At 39.0% G+C, this 25,520-nt stretch overlaps 1 protein-coding gene across 1 annotated transcript; it reads left to right on the top strand.

Annotated features, from left to right (window-relative positions):
* Window positions 1–185: 185 nt before the first annotated feature.
* On the top strand, window positions 186–25,520 carry lysmd1 (LysM, putative peptidoglycan-binding, domain containing 1). The gene is made up of 3 exons (XM_028793966.2): window positions 186–1,141; window positions 15,487–15,830; window positions 18,309–25,520. The coding sequence occupies exons 1-3, from the start codon at window positions 989–991 to the stop codon at window positions 18,481–18,483; spliced, it is 672 nt and encodes a 223-aa protein (XP_028649799.1). The 5' UTR covers window positions 186–988; the 3' UTR covers window positions 18,484–25,520.

Here is a 25,520-nt window from a genome sequence, read left to right as displayed (position 1 = left end):
GTTACTGTGTAATTATTGAAAATGTAAAATATAAAAAATACAGTAATTGCTTTTGTACTAATAATTTTGTAGGTTTGGAAACGTTTTTTTTCGGAATAGTAGTCCAAAGGAAAAACTACTTCATATAAGGAAACAACAGACCCCAACAAAACTACAATTCCTACAATTCTCCATGCCAAAATAAGTGCTGTCGCCTGTCAAACAGTGTGTTTGTTATTTGACCGGATGTAGGATTTAATTAAAGCACTCATTTATGCGATTTTCAGATGGACGAAAATTTTAAGGATTCATACTGTAGGACAGAGTAATGACAAACGTGCAGAAGAAATCTGTTTTTGTTTTGGTTTTTTTTAAAAAAAGGAAACACGTTTTGACCGTGTATTGTCGAAGCCATGTTATACTCGTTGAATTAACGTAATGTTTGACAAAAATGTGTATAATCTTTGGGCTTAGGGTTTAAGAAATGTGCGATACTGATGATGGTGATGATGAACAGGAGCAGTGGTAGAACCGATCTGCGTTTTTTTCCTTCTAGTTTTAAAAACAATAAAGGTGGCGTAAAATGAGATTGCATGAGAGAAAAGAAGACAAATACTGCAAATTTATCTCAAGAAGCGAGGAGTGGTATTTGAATCTATTCATTTTTATTCTGTTAAAATCGCACGGAACTCTTGGTGAATTTAAGCTGGCACAGTTATAGTCTGCTGGCAGCTATTTAAATGGAGTGTATGACAGCAGCTATTCGTTCTTAATATTTACCATTTACATTTAATCTACTTACTGATAAGAAAGCGGAAATGTTCATTATAGGGATATTCAATTAAAATGTCAAAATAGCTTAAAATAACCAGAGAAAAAAATCATTTTTGGCATTGTCAGTATATTACTCTTGGACAGCATTTTTGGCCAAGTACCATATAATATTTATTAAGAACACTGTTTTTAAATAAAATTGTACAAAGGGAAAGGCGTACAATAAGCTGCAATCATGTGCAGCCAGGAATCGCTTCTCGGATCGAGTCGGAATCGAAGTCGATCTTACGGCAGTTTAGTTCGCTCTCCGGTGAAGGAGAAGAGGCTGGAGCACTGTGTTCGTCCAGAGGACACTCTGCAAGGACTAGCGCTACAGTATGGGGTAACGGTAAGTGAGAGGCTGAGTTGTTGCTTATTTCAATGAACTTTACTCCAGTGTACTGTGAGTTTGTCTGTTCTTAGTTCTACTGAAGATCGTTTCACGCAACTTTTATCATATAACAAACAATCTAATATTTGGATCTAACCTTGAAATACAGTGGGGCAAAAAGGTATTTAGTCAGCCACCAATTGTGCAAGTTCTCCCACTTAAAAAGATGAGAGAGGCCTGTAATTTTCATCATAGGTTTACCTCAACTATGAGAGACAAAATGAGGAAAAAAATCCAGAAAATCACATTGTCTCACAAGTACACCTAAAGAGGCAGTTCCAGAGAACAGGAGCAACAAAGTTAAATGAGTGGTCAATCAATCTTTGTTATACAGTGTCATTCATGAAATAGATAATTATATTGTTCTTTACAAAGCAAACTACTAGGTACTGGTATGGTTTTCATAAGCAATTACATTTAAAAGCTATACTGTTTTTTTTTTTTCACCTGTATTATTATCATTCTTTAATTTAATATTATTTATTGTATCAGTATGCTGCTGCTGAAGAATGTGAATTTCCCATTGGGATTAATAAAGTATCTATCTATCTATCTATCTATCTATCTATCTATCTATCTATCTACTATACATAAAAACAAATGCATAGTATGATAGAGTAGATGGACAAGCTAAACAACAGAATGACAGAATTAGTATTACTAAAGAAGAATGCAGTGCAGTCAATAAAAGTCTGATTTGAGTCAGAGCCACAAAACGGAATGAATGTTCATCTAGAGTTGCAAAACCTGCATTAGGAATTGTGAAAAGGCTAGCACCAGTAGATCTCATTTGTGTAGCAAACTGATGAGGTGTACTTCCCAAATTGTTCTGGTAGTTGGTGTACTTGTGATAAAAGACTAGAAATGTGTTTGTTGTATTTGACCAATGTCAGAACTCAGGCAGTAGCATTTTGAACTTGTCTGTTAATGCTTTCAGCAGAAAGACTGTTAAGAAATGAACTGCACAACTCTAGTCAAGAGACAATGAAGGCATGATGGAATGTTTCTGCATCAAAGGGGGAGATGAATGGTCAGACTCTGGCAGTGCTTCATAAGAGGTTACAGGATGTCCTGAAAGCTGTCAAGGAGTGGTTTTTTGAAAAATCAGAGCAATGTCATGATAATGCCAAGACTGGTAACCGAAGATAAAGGTCAAAGTTATAAAGCTGTAGTGCAGGGAGAACAAATAAACATTTCTGTTTTATGTAGACCTGGTTGTCATTTGCCTAGAAGTTAAATATGAGAGCTTTTTAAATCACAAGTGCCCAAATGTTTCTTGTCCCATTTTTATATTCTTATGTTTTCCCTTATTGCCTATAGTATATCTGGCTTATTGACCTTAAAATAAATTAACAAAGAATGATTGTTTTAAGTGTATTCCAAGGATGGGAGGATAGTAAAGTTGGTTGTCTAATACAATATGGTAATACTCAATCACAGACTGTACGAGTGACTGCTTGTGGCCACTTTTGTAAAGTAGGTTATTGATTGTGACAACATGAGAGAGAGAGAAAAGTGTCATATATAACAATGTGTGCTGTAAATGGTCGTGTTTCTTAAGTCCATCCACATTTCTGTCTTCATTGGAGTATTTACTTTTGAGATTCAGCAATGATCACCCAGATGTAATGCATGGATATTAGCTGAGATAGAATTTTTGTCTGTTGTTCAGTTTATTATATAATAAAGATTAAAGGAAATGTTATTAGCTCAGCCGGAGAAAGACTTTTTCCATGATGTCCTATTTTGAGCTTGGCTAGATACCTTTACTTTAGGTGACTTATAAGATCAGGATATTTAAAGATCACTTTTAAAGATAGGTTAAGTGCTTTACTCAGATCATGCAATGAGATAGAGACAGGGATTGAACAGGAAGCTTTGGAAAATCCAGAGTTCCAGCCACACTATTCCATGCTGTTTAATTACAGTAATTCAACAAATATTCCTACCCATTGTTCAGTTCATTTTACTTTTGTATAGCACTCTTTTTTGAGTGGAGGCTCAGAGAGCTGTAATATGTTTACAGATTAAATACAATTAATGACTTTACAGATTATACTGTATGTGTACACATATGAAAATCAAGATTAATTTAAACAAACAGTAAAACAAGGCAATTTCAAACTAATTTATGTGAAAGTATCCCAACAATGTTTGTCCATTTATAATATTGTAATATGTCAAATTGATAACAGAACAGACAAGATGAAAACAAAAATTCCAGTCAACTGAATCTCAGGAGAAAATAAACCGGTGAGTCCACAGTTGGTTATAATGCAGAGTCAAAATGCAAAATCAGATACAGTCATGGACCTGTAGCTGTTAGCCAAACACACTTACTTGGCCAGTTTGCAGTGTAAGTTTGTGCCTGGCTGTCTAATAAGAACACAAATCCCTATAATCCTTGGATTCATCCTTCGGTGCCCAGGCTTCCAGTATCTTTGATGTTTTTCCCCCTGGAAGAAAAACAGCTTGAAAGTAGACCAATGGCACCAAATACCACAGCAGGATATCTAGAAGATATATAGAATAAAAGAGGGTTGGTAGCAGTATGTAATTATTGTAATACTTATATTATTGTACAAATGACTAATAAACAGAGATGCAATACGAAAGGCAACTCGGAAGCTTTAATCAGGGACTGCTAATTAATGTAGTGAGCATTCATCAGTTAAAAGTCCAATGTCCAACTGTTTATTAATCTTCAGAATCTTTAATAGACCAGTATCTTGAGATCTTAATGTGTGCTCTGGTTTGTATGTAATGATTGTATGGGTTGAATGTAATTAGTAGAGTCTTGGCCGTTTAGAGTTTTACAATATATGTAAGAAGGAGGATTTTGAAAACTGTCCCAAGCGTACCTAGAAGCCAGTGTAAGAATTCAAGCACAGGCATTATTTGATAATACTTTCTACTTCTAATAATGTTTCTGGTAGCAGTGTATTGAAACTATTATTTCTAAAATAATATTTAGTATTAATTCATCTTTTGAGCAACAATCCACCATCAGCCACTTGCACAGTATTTATTTATTTATTTCACCATGCGGGCGGCATGGTGGCGCAGTGGGTAGCGCTGCTGCCTTGCAGTTGGGAGACCTGGGGACCTGGGTTCGCTTCCCGGGTCCTCCCTGCGTGGAGTTTGCATGTTCTCCCCGTGTCTGCTTGGGTTTCCTCCGGGCGCTCCGGTTTCCTCCCACAGTCCAGAGACATGCAGGTTAGGTGCATTGGCAATTCTAAATTGGCCCTAGTGTGTGCTTGGTGTGTGGGTGTGTTTGTGTGTGTCCTGCGGTGGGTTGGCACCCTGCCCGGGATTGGTTCCTGCCTTGTGCCCTGTGTTGGCTGGGATTGGCTCCAGCAGACCCCCGTGACCCTGTGTTTGGATTCAGCTGGTTGGAAAATGGATGGATGGATGGATGGATTTCACCATGCTACACTTCTTGCCATAAATAAAGCTGAACACCTTATAGGAGCACTTTGTAGTAAATTACAACCGCTTAAGTGAGAATCCCCAAAAAGTAGTCTGTGGAAAGTGTACAAGTTGTATTCCACTCTGTCAGGACTGTTATATTTGTAGATATAGCCGTGAAACCAAAGAGAGGTTCACCATTATACTGCTGACCATGCAATAATGTAGAAAGTGTTTAACTGGCAACATTATTTCAGTAGGGCTGTGACTGGAAGTTCTGCAAAGTACTGTACATGACTTTATAGTTTTAGTACTTGCTTTAAGTGATTAAAACCTCAACACCTCACATGAATAATGCGACATCCCATTGGAAGAAAATAGAATTAGTAACAACGTAATGCACTATTGTGCCTTGTCTAGAGGAGGATGACACTTTATTAGTAGAACTGCAGTGTACTTTGATATTGGAGAGAAAAGTGGTATGCTTTGTTGAAGTAAAAGAGAAGATTTTGCACAGGCTTGGACTCCATTAAGAATATGATGACTTATCTCATCAGGACATATGAGAGCATGAGGGCAACTATTAAGAAGGATATTAGGGAGACTAAAAGACAGTTGGAGAGGAATACAGCAGATAAGGCGAAAGACGACCCAAAGAGATCCTGTTATATATCCTGTTATATATCCTGTTATATAAAAAGGGTGACCAGGCAGATCCAAGCAACTATAAGCCAGTAAGCTTAAATGTGCATCACAGAAAAATTAATAGAAGGTATTATTAAGGACTACGGTGGGTTGGCGCACTGCCCGGGATTGGTAACCTGCCTCGCGCCCTGTGTTGGCTGGGATTGGCTCCAGCAGAACCCCGTGACCCTGTGTTCGGATTCAGCGAGTTGGAAAATGGATGGATGGATGGATATTATTAAGGATAAGATTTTGCATCACATGCCAAATACGGGAGTTTTTCTGAACAGTCAGCATGGGTTCAGAAGAGGGAGGTCATATTTTACTAACATGCTGGAATTCTATAAGGAAGCAACAAAAGGGTATGATTAAAGTGGAGCTCATAATATTTTTATCTGGACTTTTAGAAAACATTTGATAAGGTGCCACATGAGAGGCTGAATATCAAACTAAAAGAAATGGGAGTTCAGGGTGATGTTTGTAGATGGGTACAGCATTAGCTCAGACACAGAAGGCAAAGGGTGATTTTGCAAGGAAACATCAGAATTGGCCGATGTTAAGAGTGGCTTGTCCACAGGGGTCAGTGCTAGGGCTGCTGCTATTTTTAATATATATAAATAATTTGGATAGGAATATAAGTAACAAGCTGGTTAAATTTGCAGATAAAATACCAAGCCAGTTGGATTGGCAGATAACCTAGAATCCTTTCAATCATTACAGAGGAACATGGACATCATACATACATTAACAGATTTGTGGCAGATGAAATTTAATGTAAGTAAATGTAAAGTGTTACACACATGAAGTATAAATTTTAGGTTTGAATACATAAGGGGACATCTGAAAATCGAGAGTACACCTTATGAGAAGGAATTAGGAGTATAGTGGACACGGCGCTATCAACTGCCAGACAGTGTTCAGAAGCCATTAATAAGGCAAACAGAATGTTAGGTTATATAGCACAATGTGTGGAGTACAAGTCCAAAGAGGTTATGCTCAAGCTTTATAATGCACTGGCGAGGCCTCATCTGGAGTACCATGTACAGTTTTGGTCTCCAGGCTACAAAAAGTACATAGCAGCACTAAAAAAGTTCTAGAGAAGAGTGACTAGGCTGATTCCAGGGCTAGAGGGGATTCATTATGAAGAAAGATTAAAAGAGCTGAGCCTATACAGTTTAAGCAAAAAAAAAAAGATTAAGAGATGACATAATTGAAGTGTTTAAAATTATAAAGGGAATTGACACAGTTGGTTGGAAACTTGTTAAGGGTAAATTTTGCACAAACATTAGAAAGTTGTTTTTTTACAGGGAATCATATTCACTTGGAATAAGCTACCAAGTAATGTGGTAGACAGACTTTAGGGACTTTCAAAACTAGACTTAATGTTTTTTTTATTTTTTAGAAGAACTAAGTGGATAGGACTGGTGAGCTCTTTGGGCTGAATGGCCTGTTCTCGTCTAGAGTGTTCTAATGTTCAAAAATAATTTCCTTAAAAAAAGGCAGTTGGAATAAAAACCTGCAGCCACAGTGGATCCCCAGGACCGAGTTTGGGAATCCCTGCACTAGAGGACAAACCAACTCAAACATTAGGTAAAATTAGGCCTTGGATTTTTAATGTTCCTTTAACTTCTTGAAATAAACAGTCATGAAAACACCACATCATATAACTGAAACAGTGCCAAGTTTCTTGTGTGTGGCTTAGCTCTTGTCTCGCCAACTGTGTCTGGATGGCTTACTCAGACAAAAGGTTAAAAATCTAGAGGGTTTAATAACTTCCGACAAAATTGGAGTCAGATTTTAACCTATTGTAATAGACTACACAGACAGTTCATGAGCAAGTGAGTGCAGCAACTAGCTCTCTTTCTATGCTAATCAAATTTTATTTACCAACATTAGTCCAAAAAACTTTAAAATTCCTGTTATACTCCTGCTACTCACTGTAACCAGCAAATGCCAGCAATTTCTTGACCATACGAAAGAGCTGCCATCTTCTTTTTTAAAAGTCTCTCATATTTTATGAACAGGCTAAAATAGTTTTAGATTTAGCTTACATATATACAAACATATATGTATAAATATTGTAAAATAGTCCCACTGTGTCTGCATAACCAAACTGGAGCATACATCTCAGTGATTTAATACAGTTATTATTGAATATATTGCACATTACAATGTACACTTCCTTGGAGGCATGAAACCTGGTGCATTTAGGCAGCAAAGTTCATTTTTTGTCTTTTTATGCTTGAATGTTCACTCCCTATATTCATTCTTACCCCAACCCAACCCCAGTTTTCTCCTCCACATATTTTTGCCAAAGGGTGTAAAAATGTTATTTTATAAATAACAGTAATTTTATCATGTAACTTTTTCCTGTTGAACTGTTAATTGATATACAGGGACTTAGTCTTTTGTGCAAGATACTTTGTTATACAAAACAATTCAAAAATGTAAACTCCCTTTTATTTTTCCTTTTATTTGAGCTCATTCTGAAATTATGAGGAGTGTCTTTAGAGTAAATACAGCTGTACATTTAATGAACAGGCATTCTGGCAAAAACAGAATGCAGACATCTGTGTGTTGCAAGATCATTCATTGAAAAAGGGAAGTTTTTGGCTAACACCTTTTTTTTGTAGGAATGGTTAACATTGCATCTCTCTTACGAAACACTTAAATTTTGAAAGTTGTTTTAAAAACACTGTCAGAATTATTTTCCGTGAGGAAGTAAAGCTGAAACTGAGCATGATCCAAAAACCTAAACGACACATAAACAGTGAAAAGTTGCATGTGTTATATTAGTGTTAAGTAAAAATGGTAGTAATAGATTAAATTAATTTTTGTAACAAGTACACCAGATTGAACTAAGAATTAACACTATTGCTGCTGTTCACACAGGGGAGCTGGAAAAATTAGGATGATAATCAGAATAAAGTTCAAATGCTCAAGGATCATATTGTTCCCAGTGCAATATACATACTTAGCCAGCTCATCTAGTGAAGTACCATGTTTTTACATCCAACTATTTTCTATCATACTTATCCAGGTTATAGGGAGCCAGTTTCTATCCTGGCAGCATTTTACAAAAGTAGGATATGCCTATTTGTGCTTCCTATTGGCTTCCACTGATATAGCAAACAGAATCTTCAATATCCTCTGACAAGAAGATGCATCTAGATGATGTTATGATGTTTGCTAGCTATACACCTTATTTCAAGCAAATGTGCAATAATTGGACAAGTACTAGTTATGGCATCCCTGGGATACTAGTACAACCTCAAACACACCAAGAGTATCTCAGCTGCATATGCATCGGTCATATAAACTACTGAGTTAATTTTACAGGTTTACAAGTTTGGTTCTTCTTGGATTGGAAGATTATTCTATTATATCACATCACACTTTGGATGTTCTGATGTGGAAGTGGTTCATTATGGATATATTTCTATGTAGCCTCTGCCTATCTTTACATGTATTTTAGAACCAGATAATTAACACCGAGAGAAAACCAATAGATTACATGACAGTCAGTCACAATAACTGTCTCCATGCTTTACAAGATGTACAGAAATGTGGAACCCTCCATGGATCATCTAGGTACATATTGGCCCTTAGGCTGATAACTCACTGAGGAGAGATTTGACTTCCAGCATTCATTATAATGTCTACAACTATCCTCTTAGACCTAGACTAGTGTCCATTTTGAAGAGCCTGGACTGGTATGATCTATTGTCATACCAATGCTATATAAATGCAAAGAATTATAATGGAGTACTTGTCATGAACTGGGATACCCAGATTAAAACATTAAAAGTTTTTCCAGCATGTAATGAGAGGAGAATAGATCAATTATCTGGATTTGAGGTCAGAGTGGTGATATTAAGTAGTCTGTGGTCTGATAAGAACTGCGAGAATATAAAGCCAAACAGGGCAGGGTGTATTTATTTGTTATTCTTTTTGTTAGAGTGTCAGAATTTTGGATAGCAATGTGAATAAGCATTCATTCCCAAAGCACAGTGAATAGCTGTGCTTGGGAATTAATTTTGAAAAGACGTTTATAACATTAGGAAAAGCGATTTATAAAAAAAAAAAAAACAGGTAGTTCTGACAAGTTCTTTCTCTTGCTCTTGCTCTTTTTTATTATAAGATGAGCATCTATAACATACAGTAATTCGATAAAACTGAAACATCAAGTAGAATAGCTTGTATTAATATTTGTTGAGATGTAAAATTTTTGCTTTAGTTAAGGATGCATTTATGTCAGAAAATACAGTGTAGCTTGATTGTAATCTACTCTCTCTCTATATATAAAATCCTAAGCCTAAACGTGCAACGATTTTGTGCAACAATTTAATGTGACGTTTTTATGTCATGCTTTAAATCGTCTTATTTTAAAACCTACATATATACAGTGGAACCTTGGTTCACGAACGTCTCGGTACACGTACAACTCGGTATGCGAACAAGCCAGGTTCCCTTTCGGTTTATACATGTTCAGTCTCTCCCTGTGCATTTCCTGTGCAGCGAGCAAGAGAGAGAGCGAGAGAGCACGGCACACACACACACACACACACACACACACACACAGAGGCAGCGCGAGAGAGAGGCAGCGCGGAGACAGAGGCACACACACAGGCAGCGCGAGACAGAGAAAGCAGCGCACACACACAGGAGCACAGGAGAGAGGTGCGCACACACACAGGAGCGCTCTAGAGAGACACACACACAGGTGCTCCAGGCTCGCAAAAGAGAAACGCACGCACACACACACAGGAGCGCACTAGAGAGACACACACACAGGCGCTCCAGGCTCGCAAAAGAGAGACGCATGCACACACACAGAGGCGAGGGAGAGAAAGGCGCGCACACACACAGGAGCGAGCTAGAGAGACACACACACAGGCGCTCCAGGCTCGCAAAAGAGAGACGCACGCACACACACACAGGCGAAAGATAGAGAGAGAGCGAGCGAGGGACGCATAAGGTAGAGAAGGCTTGTTTTTGTTCTCAGTTCTATTTACAGTGATCGGTTCGTAGCCTGCATTGTTGCAATGTTACTTTTCTTGGAGGTTTATTAAATTATGGATTTTTCAAATGTTCATTTTTTCCCCTGTGCTTAAAACTCATTAAAAAAAGTGTTTTTAGCGAGCGGTTCCTAGCACTATAGCGCGAACTATTGCAGTGTTAGTTTTCTCTGTTGTTCAAGGTTTTCTCAGTGTTATTCAATGTTTTTACATTTAGTTTACCATTACGCTGTGCATTCTATGGTATAATTAACTATATTTGTGCTTAAAAACTAAAATATATATATATATATATATATATATATATATATATATATTGTAGCAGTTAAGCGTGTTGTCCACCTCTCGAACCCTCAGGTACCACTCTTCGGACCAGGTGAAAGTATAATAATATTTTATTTTATAATTATACTGTGCACAAAGCACCCTCCACTCCACACTCATTAAACAATAAACTCTCTCTACTAAACAATACTCCTCCTCGCCCAGACACGTCGCCACCCTACCTCCCAGCTCAGCTCAAATGTCTGGGCTCACCCAGAGTCCTTTTATAGCCCCTGACCCGGAAGTGGCCCCAAGCCAAACCCACAAGTCTGTTTTCCTTCCGGGTCAGGGCAAAGTCCTTTTCTTCATCCCGGGAGCACATCGCTTCTTCCAGTCACGTGACTGGGATGCACTCCCGGGTTATAGGGCATGCCAGAGCCCACTAGCCCCCCTACAGCGACTCCTGGCGGCCCCCAGGGTATCCAGCAGGGCTGTGTCAAAACACTACAAAGTCCATGAGGCCCTGCTGGAACTCGGGGCACAAATATGCTGTCCGGAGGGCTCCTCCTAGCGGCCTGGGGGTGACGACCGGAGTCCATAGCCGGTCGCCTGTCACAGTCCCTCCCCCTTAGCGACGAGCAGTGGGGCGGAGCGTCGATTCCCGCGAGGGACGTCCTCCTCCAGGAGGGCGCGGGATCCGGGCCATGGTTCCGTTGTCTAGACCCCCCGGCGAACCTTGGGGGGACGGTGTATCTGCTGTTCCACCGCTCCCCTGTCCTCCGGGGACAACTACGCCATACGTGGCCCGGTTGCCGGCAGTTGTAGCACCGCCGACGTCCTCCTGGTGGCCTCTCTTCGAGACCTGAAGCACCTCGGGAATTCTGTCAGCTCCACCCTGTCCTCCGCCAAGGAGGGGTTAACAGCCGCTTTGCTGCTCTTTGCCCTATCCTTTTCCCTGTTAGGAGACCCGCATTTCTGTGTGGGGATCTCCTGCTTTCTCTGGGGCTTGTGCACAACGTGAGGCTCTCTATGGGAAAGAGAGAGCCTCTTTGCTGTTTGCACGCCCGTTGTCCTATGTAAACTCAGAGGCGGCGTCATTAGTACCGTATCGCTCCGGGTAACAGCACTATTCAGCTGTCTCGGGACGATCGGTGCTTCCCCCGCCTCATCATTAACCAACGGCAACCCCCTTATCACGCGGATCGGGCTTTTAACGTCCGCCTTAGTCCCGAGCAGCGTCTGATACCGCTGCTCCGGTTCTAACGGACAATTACCCAACCACTCCGTCATGGTGCCACACTCTATTGTCGGAGACACAGCGCTTTGGCAACCGCAACTTATTAAACGCGGTGCCGATTCACACTGCGTCCCCTTATTATATACGGTACAGAGAGCACCTACCTGCACCGCCGCATTAATCGAGGCCGGGGCTTCACGGCCTAACCGCCGAAGGCACGTCATTAGTCCCTTCAACGGCGCTTCGGCTGCAGCTCCCAGCTCCTCCACACGCTCCTTCACCTCCTGTAGTCCCTGGAAGAAAGCGTAAAGGGGCGCGAGACATTTCTCGAGCTCCTGCAAGTTTATTAAGTTATTTGTCTCGGCCGGCAGTAAGGCTATTTCCTTATTTTGGTCACCTGCCGACCGGGAACCAATGAGCACGTCCACTCCTGGCACGTGCTCTGCTGATGAGCGCAAGGGCTTCTGGGACTTGGAGTCTTTAGAGGAACGGGTAGCCTCCTGCGGCTGGCTGCGGTCTGCCTTTTTAATTTTGCCGGCAGACACTACAGTCACGTCCCGTCCCTCTTTATTAATTAATGGCGCCGCTTCGCTCGCCGCCCCCTTCCCCTTCAGGGAGCTCAGACGCGTCGGGGAAGACGTATCCTCACCTAAGGAACCGAGGAGGTCTTTCCCATCCCGGCATCCATCGCGCGAGGTCACGTGGACGGTATCGGCGTATGGGCTTCCCCTCTGCGGTTTCCCAGACTGGCTCGCCGTCTTCTTGTCGCGGCCATCTTGCTTGGGTCTGAGGCAGGCATGCTCGCTGTCCGCTTTGTGCAGGCAGGCCTCTGCAAACAGAGAATAAACAGTCTCCGGCGGTTTGAGTGCTCCTCCAGCACTTACCTCGGCCCGTAGATGATCCCGCTCCAACTCCCGGTAATAATCGTCGGGAGTCGCGATTCTACGCGGCTCCGGTTGTCTGTCCGCTCGGGTTTGCTCGGCTTTGAGCCGTGCCTGATCCTCCTCACCGCCTGTTAGGTAAGTCCACAGCGTCTCCATCGGGTCTGGGACCGAAGTCTTCTGGACAACTCCAGCCTTCTTCCCAGTCTTCTTCCCCATACTCGCCTGCTGTAGAGGACGGCTCTCAGCTGCAGCGCTCTTGGTCGCGGGTGGAGTTTTCACCTCCGCGGTTACTAGAGGGACCTTTGTAGGGTTCTCTGCCACAACGAATTTGATTATTGATGCAGATCCTCTGCCTCCAGACGGCCAGAGACTCCTGCCGACTACGCCAGTGTAGCAGTTAAGCGTGTTGTCCACCTCTCGAACCCTCAGGTACCACTCTTCGGACCAGGTGAAAGTATAATAATATTTTATTTTATAATTATACTGTGCACAAAGCACCCTCCACTCCACACTCATTAAACAATAAACTCTCTCTACTAAACAATACTCCTCCTCGCCCAGACACGTCGCCACCCTACCTCCCAGCTCAGCTCAAATGTCTGGGCTCACCCAGAGTCCTTTTATAGCCCCTGACCCGGAAGTGGCCCCAAGCCAAACCCACAAGTCTGTTTTCCTTCCGGGTCAGGGCAAAGTCCTTTTCTTCATCCCGGGAGCACATCGCTTCTTCCAGTCACGTGACTGGGATGCACTCCCGGGTTATAGGGCATGCCAGAGCCCACTAGCCCCCCTACAGCGACTCCTGGCGGCCCCCAGGGTATCCAGCAGGGCTGTGTCAAAACACTACAAAGTCCATGAGGCCCTGCTGGAACTCGGGGGCACAAATATGCTGTCCGGAGGGCTCCTCCTAGCGGCCTGGGGGTGACGACCGGAGTCCATAGCCGGTCGCCTGTCACAATATATATATATATATACACATACACATACAGTTCGTACAGTCTGGAATGGATTAATTGTATTTACATACAATCCTATGGTCGTGAACCAAGGTTCCACTGTATGTTTGGTATCATTCTTTACAGAATTTATCGAACTTTAATGTGATGTTGTTAGATTTTCAGATTCTTATTCCGTTTTTAAATTATAAACTAAAATATCAAGAACTCGCGTCCCGCAAGACGAGATTTTGTGCCAACATATTTAACCATGCCTGTGGTCGGAAGTAAAAGACAAAGAGTAGGACAGCGCTGTACAGGCTTTTAAATCTTCGAAGTGCTATGCGAAATGCAGATCACGCAGCACGGCAGCAGCAGCAAGCCAGCAGCTGATCGAGCAAAGAGGAGGTAAAAAAAAAACCTATTTGTTTCCCATTGTATCACGAGCAGGGGGTATGCCCCCTAGTGTTTTATAAGGAAAGGAAAAGAAACTCTTATACCTTCATTTCATCTATGAGTTTGAGGCAGTGACTTATTTTCTGTATCGACAAAATGCTTAAGAGACAATTTGATATTGCTCTGATGGAATAAAATCTGAAATGCAGATGGTGTGTTTAGATTTTTGTCTGTTACTGTCAAGAGTTGTTTTTTTTTTTACTTCAGCTAGTGGAGGTTAGTGCTTACTTCTCAGAAGAAGAACTACACCCTCATTTCAGCCATGTAGAATACAGAGAAGAAGAGAGCAGTTTGGAAATTTATGTGCATTATCTACAAAGACAGATTAATTTGTGGGATGCAGGAATGAGAATGACTTGCTGTTCGTTTTTTTTTTTTTAGCCTTCTGTGCCCACTTTCCTGGATGGCAATCAAAAAAATAGAACATGAAAATCGAAAATTAAAAAACAAATTCGTGAACTAGGAACTCCCAGGGAGGGATATACAAACTGTAGTATAATGTGTTTATTTAGGTGGATCTGCCTCAAATCCACAACCTTAAACCACATTTCAGAATCCAGAATTTATACAGAATTATCGACCAATGAGATGTCTGTAAGTATTATATTGCTTAATCCACTTAAAGTATCCAACTCCACATCAATATTCTCAGCTAATGAAACACAGAATAGTAGTAGAAGGAGTCTTATAAGAAGAAATAACCACAATAAAGTTATAGGTGGCAAATTGTAATTGATAGCAGTAGATGGTCATGTAAATAGTTATTACCATCAATCCACACATCGGTGTCACAAGAATCATTCAACTTAGTAATATGTGTTTTCTTATTATTTTGAATTCTATAATGTTTTTTTTTTTTCATTTTAAGAACATCTTCTGGTAATAACTCTTACTGAATATAAAATATGTGAAAAGTGACTACTGGCACGCAATATAGACTTCTAACTATATACTGATTTTGCTGGGATAATGCCTGACTTCAATTAGCGGGATTACAAAGTGAACACTTGGATTTATATTTTTGAATAAATCATCATTTATCTGAACTGTAGGCATGAAATGTAATTGAAATAACTATTGTACTATGAAAAAGGTTCTCAGAGGTGTAACATTATAATGTAGTGCTGGTAACTCTAAAGTTAGCTCTATAAACGTTAGTACGAGCATGAGTGTGCTCTGAGATAGATTAGCACCTTCTCCAGGGTTGATTCCTACCTTTTATTGCTGCTGGCTAGGCAACACCACCACCCCAAACCCCAACCTTGAACTAAATTATGCAGTCTTGGAGAATAAATGAATGGATGGATGTTTATAATTCATTAATTTAGAAAGCCAAGCCACAGTATATGTATAAATATATATGCATGCACAGTGTATTTTGTTGAAGGACTGTACTATGTGTTTTTTTTTTTTTTTTTAGATGGAGCAAATAAAGAGAGCCAATCGCCTCTATACCAACGAATCAATATTTCTAAAGAAAACTCTAATGATCCCCATCATGGCCAAATCAGATGACTGCCTGAATGGTTTAGAAGCATCTGATGAGACAGAAGAGGGAAGCAACCAGGCAGCATGCACAACAGAGGCAAGTGAATTGAAGGGTCACATTGACAAGGATAAAGCCAATGGGTCAAACAGTTCAAAGCCTGAGGGAGCCCAGTGGCAAGGTGATCTGTCTGCAAAAGATTTTTTGAAGAAACTGGACAGCAAGATCAGTCAGTCAAAGGAGGCAGCTGTCAAGAAGATCCAAGAAGTTGAGAAGCGGTGAGCGTGTATAGACATTTGAGTATGAAATAACTTTTAACTTTTGTTTTGGTTTTCAATTGTTGCACTTTAAATATATATTTCCTTTCTACATTTCATCTAAAATAGATGGCAAAGGAAGGGTTCCTATGTATGCTCTTTATCTAGACAGTAGATGTGCATCGGTAGGTTGCATACTCTGCTACAGTATAAAAGTTTATTCAGTTGTCTTATTTAGACTTGAAGGTGCATTGTAGAGCCCCTGTAACTACTTTTTCCCTTTGTCTGTGGACGGAGTAATCAAAAACAGCAGTAGATGTTTGTTCCTTGAATGGTATCCAGAAAATATTAAGAAATTAGATTAGGTCACACACTTGTAAATGTCATTTATGTTAGGAAGAATGCCTAGAGGGGGCTGGGTGGTCTCATGGTCTGGAACCCCTGCAGATTTTATTTTTTCTCCAGCCATCTGGAGTTTTTTTTTGTTTTTTCTGTCCTCCCTGGCCATCAGACCTTACTTTTATTCTAGTTAATTAGTGTTCCCTAATTTTAATTATTTATTTTGTCTTTTTTCTCTTTCTTCATCATGTAAAGCACTTTGAGCTACATTATTTGTATGAAAATGTGCTATATAAATAAATGTTGTTGTCGTCGTCTTAGGGCATTGTGAAATTCTGACAGGATAAGCTAGGAATGTTTTTTGTTAGTAGTAATGACTGACATTTTTAATTATTGCATTGTTTTTTTTTCTGTACCGCCTGGCACCAGCAGCTGTTCTTTTCTTTGTTTGAGTGACTTACTCAAATTTCATAAACGACACCTATGATCAGAGACCAGAGTATTAAGAATAAAGTGTTATTAGTTTCACATATAACCAATCATTCTGATTACATCTTGTCTAATCACTGTCTAAAATCTGAATGACCCTTATTACAAAGTTCACAGAATCCATACAATAAAACTATAAAATGCCCAGCTACCAACATATACTTTAGATGGAAATCAAACAAATATTCACATTTTCAGAACTCAACCTAAGCAGCAAACTCTTTTAGTCCATATTTTGCAAGATAGCTCATTATATTTGATTACCTGACATTTCTGTGAAAAGGTCTTCTTATTGTACAGGACTGGAATGCTAAATGATGCTGGATGAGGCAATGTACATTTTTGCCTCCTTTCTATATATTAACTTACTAGGCTTAGGTCAATGTAATAATCTTAATTCATATATAATCCATACTGTGATACAGCCTTCACGATACAACAACCTTTCAACACAATGCATCCTCAGAAAAACAAAAAAAAAAAATAAATAAATAAATAATGTACAGTATGCTATTTGAGAAAAATGTTGGTGTCTAAGGTTACTGCAACATTGCCTTTTGCCCTGGTAAGACAGCTTAGACATCTCCTTATTGCTGCTGAAGTCTTTTTAAAGTGATCAAGTGAGACAGTGATCAAAGAAATAGGTAGAGACAATTGTGGAATCGCATATCTTCCTTCAGATCAGTGAAGTCAGAACCATAAAGGAGGGAGATGTGCACGTCACCTCTTTAGTACTTTATTGAATTCCCTAACCTTTAGATTAGCACCAGGGAGTTTAAACCAATAATCATTCCTGCGACAATGTGAGCTGTATATTGTAACAGTACGCGTCGGCCACACACTCCCAGTTGCTCTAGGGAGCCTCTTGAACCTGCTACCATTCAAGAGGGATGAGTCAGCAGATGATCACACTCACACAAAGCAAGGGGTAGGTGCATAAAATTGTAAAAGTGCTTTGGTGTTTTTATTAAAACAGTCAAAACAAAATAGTTGCAGTGCTCCAACAGTCAATAAATAAATAATCCATAAAAACAAGGTGAAAGTAAAGGTTAAAATCCTATAACTATCCATTAAAACCAGGGGTTAAAACCAGAGACAGTCCACTGTTCCTTAAATCTCACATGTCTCCATGCTGCCTTCTAAAAGCTGCCGTGTCCTCAGCTTGCCCTGCACAGGATATAGCAATAAGGTGCCCAACCGACAGGTACAGTCTACCATCCTATCTAGGCTCCTTGCTGCCCTTCCATTGGCCTGTGCAAGGCAACCTGTTGAATCAAACACACCTCTTCCCATCATACACACTCATCCCTTGTGGGAGACATCATCAATCAGGCCGCTTCTACTCCCTGGCATTCAATCCACAGGATTGCCGTTCCTTGAGCCTCAAGCTTCTCGCCCTTAGGTTCTGCTCCTGACCACCTGACTCCTTTCTATGCCACATGGGCTCTGCGTCTCTCTCTCTCTCTCCTGTCTCTCTTCACATTTTTTCTTTCCATTCCTTTTAACCTCCATCTTTTCTTTCTCCACTCGCTGGCCAGTCTGTTTTATTCCTTTTGTCCATTTCTTCTGTTTCTCCCAAGCTTTTTTGTTTGCTTTTTTCTCCTTTCTCATGCCTCTCTCCCTTATATGCCTCAATTCTTTTAATCTAGTTTTGTTTTTGGTTTATTGCAGAATACAGGAAGAAGAACAAGCTGACTCTTGTTATACTTCGGGTTACCAAGGTTCACTAAGCCATAACCCATCCCCACGAACACAGCAGCGTTCCCTTCTAGGACCAGTGCCACTCACAAAAACAAGACTTACATCTTCTCTGCGTGACCATGAGGATGAGATCTTCAAACTCTGATACCACAAAAATTTTATTTGAATAAGGCATTAAATCTTCTTCTGCTTCCTAGGATTACTGAAGATTTCAATAAATTGGATTGTCTAACAAGGGAAAGATGTAGATCTTGGGTCTTCCGTATTTTTGAGTAAACGAGTCATATTGGGAATGAGTTTTTACTTTGTGACCTTTTTATTTTTTTTTTTAACCTTGAACCTTGAGGTATTTCTAGGCAGTTATTTTGAAAGTTTATAGAGACTTGTTTCAATTTGATAAACTGTGTGCAATTAAACTTTTGTATTTCACAGACTAATGTTATATTTTCAGGGAAAAAAATAGCCTACAAAACATTTTGCCACTAAGGTCCTATAACAATTTTATATTAAAAGCAATAAGCCTTCAGCGTAATGCAGTTCACCCTAAAAACAGTTTGCTGAGCACTTGTAGAAATAAAAAGAGAATATGATGTGATAATATGTTTGGTTAATGGCAAATCCACTTTTAGATGTATTTAGTTGATATTTAAGAACATCTTAAGATCACATGAATTTAACAATAGTGACTTGTTGCCAAATATCTTTTCTGAAATCGTTACACAAACACAGCTTACTGCCAAATCATATCCTTAATAGTGAAGATTTTATTATGTAACTGATTTGCTTCAGTTTTTTTATTAATAGTTTTTTTTTATTTGTGCAATAATTTGTTAAGTATGTTTATAACCTTTTGTGCACTTACTGTAGATATATCCTTTCCTCCGCAATCATTTTATGGTTGAGAAATGTGAATTTTTACATAATAATACATAGCATTTTGAATGCTGCAATACTATGCACTATAGAGGGCAGAGTGCGGCATGTGCTTACAGCATTGTTGTTAAAGGTAAACGGTAAAACTGAATAGAGTCAATTAAATGACACTTAACGTCAATATCTTTGCCTTAACTAGTTTTTAAGAGTAATACCCAACAAGAAGCAAGAGGATTAAGAGGCAGGTCTCTGGTTAAGTAAATGTTCTGTTCCTGTGGACGTTCATAACCCGATTTTGCATGCAAGTCAGGACTTACACTGAGCAAGGATCATTAGTGGGAAATTGGCAAAATGTATAATGCTTTCTTACCTATTTTATAGAAAAATGTTTTAAACTTATTAATAAAACCACAGTGAAGCAGTATTGATGTACTTTAAATCAGAAAATACAATTGGTTTAAACTTTAAACTAATTTAAAGTAAATGGAACCATTGGTATGTCACCCTTATGCTTAATCCTGTTTTTTTAATGACACAGTACTTCATAAAAATGGAAAAGAGATAGTGATGGCACAAAAACCCACCACAAACTGATGACTGTGAGACACACAGGGTTTCTACTGAGGAATCACTTAGGCTACCACATCTTCCTCCTAGCAGTTATGCTTCCTGAGACTGCATGGTTGGGGTGTGTACTTAGGATGCTGGGAATGCTGCCACTGGGCTTAAAACCACAACTGCTGAACTAATTGCCTATTAGTTATGAAGGTTATTACACAACTATGTGTGCTGCTGGTTTCATTCGATGACATGTGCAATTGAAAGAACAAAATTATTAAAAAATATTTTAAAAAGTACATACAGTGCCTAAAAAGGCATTCAGCCCTTTGGTGAATTCTCAGTTTGTTATGAATCAATATTGAATCACAGTGAATTTAATTTGGCTTTTTTGACAGTGATCAACAGAAGAATGTCAAACTGAAAACAAAAAGTGTTTTCAATTAATTGCAAATATAAAACACAAAATATTTGATTGTCCTAAGTTTATGCCCCTGCGGTGGGTTGGCACCCTGCCCAGGATTGGTTCCTGCCTTGTGCCCTGTGTTGGCTGGGATTGGCTCCAGCAGACCCTTCAGTATTTAGTAGATACACCTTTCACAGCAATTCCAGCCTTGAGTCTTTTTGCGTGGGTCTTTATAAGCTTTGCACACCTAGACACTGCCATTTTTCCCTGATTCTTATTTGCAAAATTGTATAAACTCTGTCAGGTTGCATGGTGATCCTGAGTGAACCGCCTTTTTCAATTCCAGCCACAAATTCTCAGTTGGATTGAGCTCTATACTCTGACTCGGCCCCTCCAAGGCATTAACATTGCTATTTTTAAGCTATTCCTGTGGTTACCTTTGGCTCTATGCTTGTGGTCTTGGAGAAAAATAAATCTTCCACCATGGCGTAGCTTTCTTGTAAACTGCATCAGGGTTTTCCTCAAGGATGTCCCTCAGTTTTGCTGCTTTCATTTTATACTCTGAACTCACAAGCCCTCCAGAGCCTGCTGTAGAAAAGCATCCACAAAGCATAATGCTGCCACCACTGTGCTTCACAGTGGACATGGTGTACTTTTGATAATGTGCAGTGTAACATGGCATTTTGCCTGAGAGCTGATCAGACCATAGAACCTTGTTTCAGCTGACTTCAGAGTGTCTGATGTGTTTTCCGGCAACCCCAAGCCAAGTGTCATGTGTTTGTGTGTTTTTTTTTTTAACTGTGGCTTTCTCTTTGCCTTATGCCCATAAAGCTACAACTGGTGAAGCATCCGGGCAACAGTTGTTGTATGCCTGTAGCTTGTAATTCCCACAGAGTTGCCATAGGTCTTACCTGTCTCTTGCTGTCCTCCCTCACTACTCCTCATTTTGTGTGATCACTCAGTTATTGTAGATGGTTTCTGTAGGCACACATGTGACTGTACCGTACTCTTTTCATTTCTTAGTGATTGATTTAACTGGACCGTAAGGGATATTCAGTGACTGGGATATATGCTTGTCTCCATCCTCAGACTTGTGCTTTTCAATCACCTTTTCATAGAGTTTTCTTTTGTCTTCATTGTGTATGTTAGCAGAGAAAAGTCAAGCAAAATGACACCTTTTATTACATCTTGCCTGAAGAAGGGGCCTGAGTTGCCTCGAAAGCTTGCATATTGTAATCTTTTTAGTTAGCCAATAAAAGGTGTCATTTTGCTTGACTTTTCTCTACATTCATAATGGCTAACACGGTACAACACCCTAGTACATGTGTATGTTAGGAAATGATTAGAAATGATACTGGCTCACCACAAAAGAGCTTTCTTCTCCTGATCAATGTTAAAAGTGCCAAATCAGGTCTACTATGATTCAAAGTTTTATAACAAATAAATGCGTAAACCTCCAAGAGGGTGAATCCTGATGCCTCAGTTTTAGTGACACCTGCTATGTGTGCACCCATATCAGAACTAGTTGTTGCTTTCATTAGTAAAAAAACAGAAGTTGGTAGATAAAAATGAAATAAAATTGTTTGGGTTTTATTTGCTCCTCGTGCCATAAGTCCAGACCACCATAACCAGAGACCTGCCAGTGCTTTGTTATTATGTAATGTCAAATTAGATCTAGCAAATGTAGATCTCTCATGAAGTTTCTTGTCCTCCATTTTAATAATATCGCTGTTAGAGCAAGCCACCTCTGTGTGATACTTAAGCGGGACTCCAAGTGAAAGGGGCACAAATCCCCTGGCATGAAAGGGATCAGTAGGGGCTTCAAAATTATAATTTATTCCTAATGTGAACAACATCTGCCCAAGTAATACTTGCACTGTTTCTACATTCCAATTGGGAAGAACAGTTAATGTAAAAAGCTCCTCCACAGCTGAAAATGTAACAGATATTAAAAGAGTTATACAATTAAACTTTCAAAGCTTACCTGCACTAAACAGGTGTTTGTTAACTCAAGTTCCTTTACAGCACTATGTGCAAATTAGATCAGGTCACTGTAATTTTCTATTGCAAGTAAGTAATCAGATGGTAAATTGCATCTGAGACCACCCATGTTACATCCAGCCAGTTATAAAACTGAAGCATAATGAAATTTAGTAGCTGCAGTCAAAGATTTTATATGCAGTTTGTTTACATGTTTATTAATCCTATGCAAGACCTGCACCTGCCAGCCATCGCTACAGATGTCCCACTGACTGCTTTAAACAGCTCTGATGCTGCAGGTAGGAATCACATCTCGGTTCTGCTAAGGGCCATTCATTGCTGCCAAAGAGACGTGCCTTAGGCATCCCGACTACAATGCCTATTCAGAGATCTGGCCAAAATCCTATGATTGCAGAAAGAATAGCCAGAAATTACAGCACAACATGTGAGTAACAGCTAGGAACATAACAGCGTAAATGATAGCTTGCTTGTGTACATCACAGACTGAGAGGTGCCACGTCACCTCTGTTGGTTTTACAAACACACACTACTTGTCGTTAGGGGAATACCTTAGATGGGGACCTTCCTGGACGAGTGCTGAGTTGATTTTATCCAAATATCCCACTTTGCTCTCTGCTGCTGCTAACATAGTTTATTCACTTAGTTTAATTTAATTTCGAAATGTTTTTGTTGTTTTTCTTTTAAAATTAAAAGTCGTCTTACTAAAGTGCTATTTTGATCATGTAGGAAGAAAGGAAGTATTACTGAGAGCCAACCTTTGTTTCAAGGAGATATATATTGCTTATTAATTATAAAAATCTCATTTGCTATTTTGTCTGTCTCTGCCTTTACCTGTGTAACAGTTTTAAGTTTATTTTATATAATGAAAGTGAGTGCTGTATTTGTTTTTATATGACCTGATTGTAGTAGAGTTTATTATTAATATTAGTTTATTAATTGTTAAGTACGTGTTAATTGGCTAATGACCGCCTCTGATTTCTGAAATGAAGTGAAACGAATGGTGGTTTTAAGATCCCATTCAAAAGTTCTTGCACATTGGTCATCAGCCTTGATATACTCTAATTTACCTAAAGTAGGGGATTAATGCCCACTTAACAGTCTTGTTTGGGCAAGCTAAACGATCAAAATACATGGAAACTTCATAACGGCACTAAATCATGAAGCTGTAAACCTTTATTTTGTGACAGTGCATTTCATAATATAAAGCAAAACTGTATCACTTAGTAACTTTGATTCCTGAACATGGAAAGCAATTTACTTTCACTTTTTTTGTTGTTGTTGTTGTTGTTACATAAAAATATTACCTACGGTTATGTTCATTGTTTTTTCAGGACAGTTAGTGTCTTAAAGGGACCCCAGTGCTGTTATTCTGGGTTAAATCCCTCATTCTGCCTTTCTTGCTTTCCATGCTGTCAAAGTTGCTGGTTTGTCATTGAATTAACTTTATCCAAGTGTTTCACTTTAAAGCCACAAAAATCAAATTACTTAAATATTTATATTCAATTGTTTATGTTAATTAAGAGTATGCACACTAATTCTTTTCATCTGCCTACAGAAAAATAACTTACACAGTTTACACCTAGTTCTTAAAACTATACACACGAGAGTATGTTTTTCATAAATGATTTCCACAGTTCTCTTTAACAAAAGTTAAAAAGTTGGTGAAAGCTGATTGTGCTGAAAATCTTGAGTGCTGAAAACATTTTTTTAATTGTTGGAACTATGCATTTTGTGTACGTGTTTTGGCTTATATGCCCTCTAATCAGGAATGAAACAGCCATAGCAACTGATTGTGTTACAATGGCTACCTGTTCTTATTAATGACTGGAAACAAAGTCTGAAATGGCAGTAGGCTTATGGTTTATAGTAGAGGTAGGTGAAAGAACACAGAGTGGCCTTCATTGAAAATGAAGAGAAAAATCTCAGTGACAATTAACAGAAACTGTATATTGGTAGCAAAACAGGTACTTGAATCAGCACGTTTAAATAACTGTTAGTCTCTGAGCATATTGTTTAAAGGATCATTTGGTAATTTTTAACTTAAAATGGAATGATACAGTATACATTATTTTGCTGCAGGATATTCTGTTAAGTGAATCTTTTATTTTTATTTAATAGGGTACTATGACTTAAAATTCACTAAATATATCCATGTTCATTCAAAAATGTTTGTGAGTATTGATCTGTGCCTTGGGATTGTACACATACTGTAAAACAGCATATATATATATATATATATATATATATATATATATATACACACACATCTCTTTCAGAAAAAAAATATATTTTTGTGAGATTTTGCCATTTTTTCTCTTTGGGCCTGAATTCCTGAAGTTGATTTCATAAATGCTGCAGTTGCAGAGTAATTCAAGCACTAAGAATACGATTTTTCTCTGGATTTAGGCAAATAAGCAGTCGTTTTATACCAGCGATATGTCTGACAATGAATAAGTATTGAAGTAATGTCAGGGCAAGCAGTTCAGACATATGTGTAGTTTCATACTATTTTACTTTCTTATTTACATAAAAGCATCACCCACAATGGTCGCTGTGAACAAATAAATGAACAGAAACATACTCGTACCTCAAGAAAAAAATAGTGCCAAGAATCTGTAATGAAATGTATTACTTCTAATATTCTTTGGTTGTAAAAATCATTCCTCAAAAACGTAGAAGGCCTATTTTCTGAAATCAAAATGCTTGTCACTTCAAACTGGATGTACTTGGTAAGGTTTAAGGCTTTCAGATTTTCAAGTTTGGAAAGGTGTCCCATTGACCGCAGTTTAAACCATAGGAGGGCATGGTATTGTTTTAAATTAATAAAAAATGGCACACTACACAAAACATTTTCCTGTTGCAAATATATGCATTCTCAGAGACAAAATAATTAACTTGTAAAATATGTAAGGTATGCTTTAAAATTCTCTACTGTAACTGTAATTATTTGTGTTGTTACAGTGTACATGTAAATTGTTTCTGGATGGTGTTCAAAAAATGTGCTATTTAAAATACATTATTAAAGTCTTAAATCTTCACAGAGTGTGACAACTTGCAGTGAGTTTAGTGACACTTGCCAGTCGGAGTTCTTGCTGATCTGTGCGACTGCAGATAGTGGGGTTTTAAAAATTAAAGTACAGAGCATTTAGCACTCCTGTGCTTCAGAAAGTAGATTCCATTTGCCTTTTTAACATCTACATTTAAATTATTACACTTTAAATTGGCAATTTTTCTGTTATATACTGTGTGTGCAACAATATTATGTAGCCTAATGTAAAACTGGATTTACCTTCTGGATGTTTTGCAAATGTACAGTATAAAGCAATAAACTGGTCACATCATAA

The sequence above is a fragment of the Erpetoichthys calabaricus genome, chromosome 2 (assembly GCF_900747795.2).
Source record: "Erpetoichthys calabaricus chromosome 2, fErpCal1.3, whole genome shotgun sequence".
NCBI lineage: Eukaryota > Metazoa > Chordata > Cladistia > Polypteriformes > Polypteridae > Erpetoichthys > Erpetoichthys calabaricus.
This window is presented reverse-complemented; position numbering and strand designations above follow the sequence as displayed.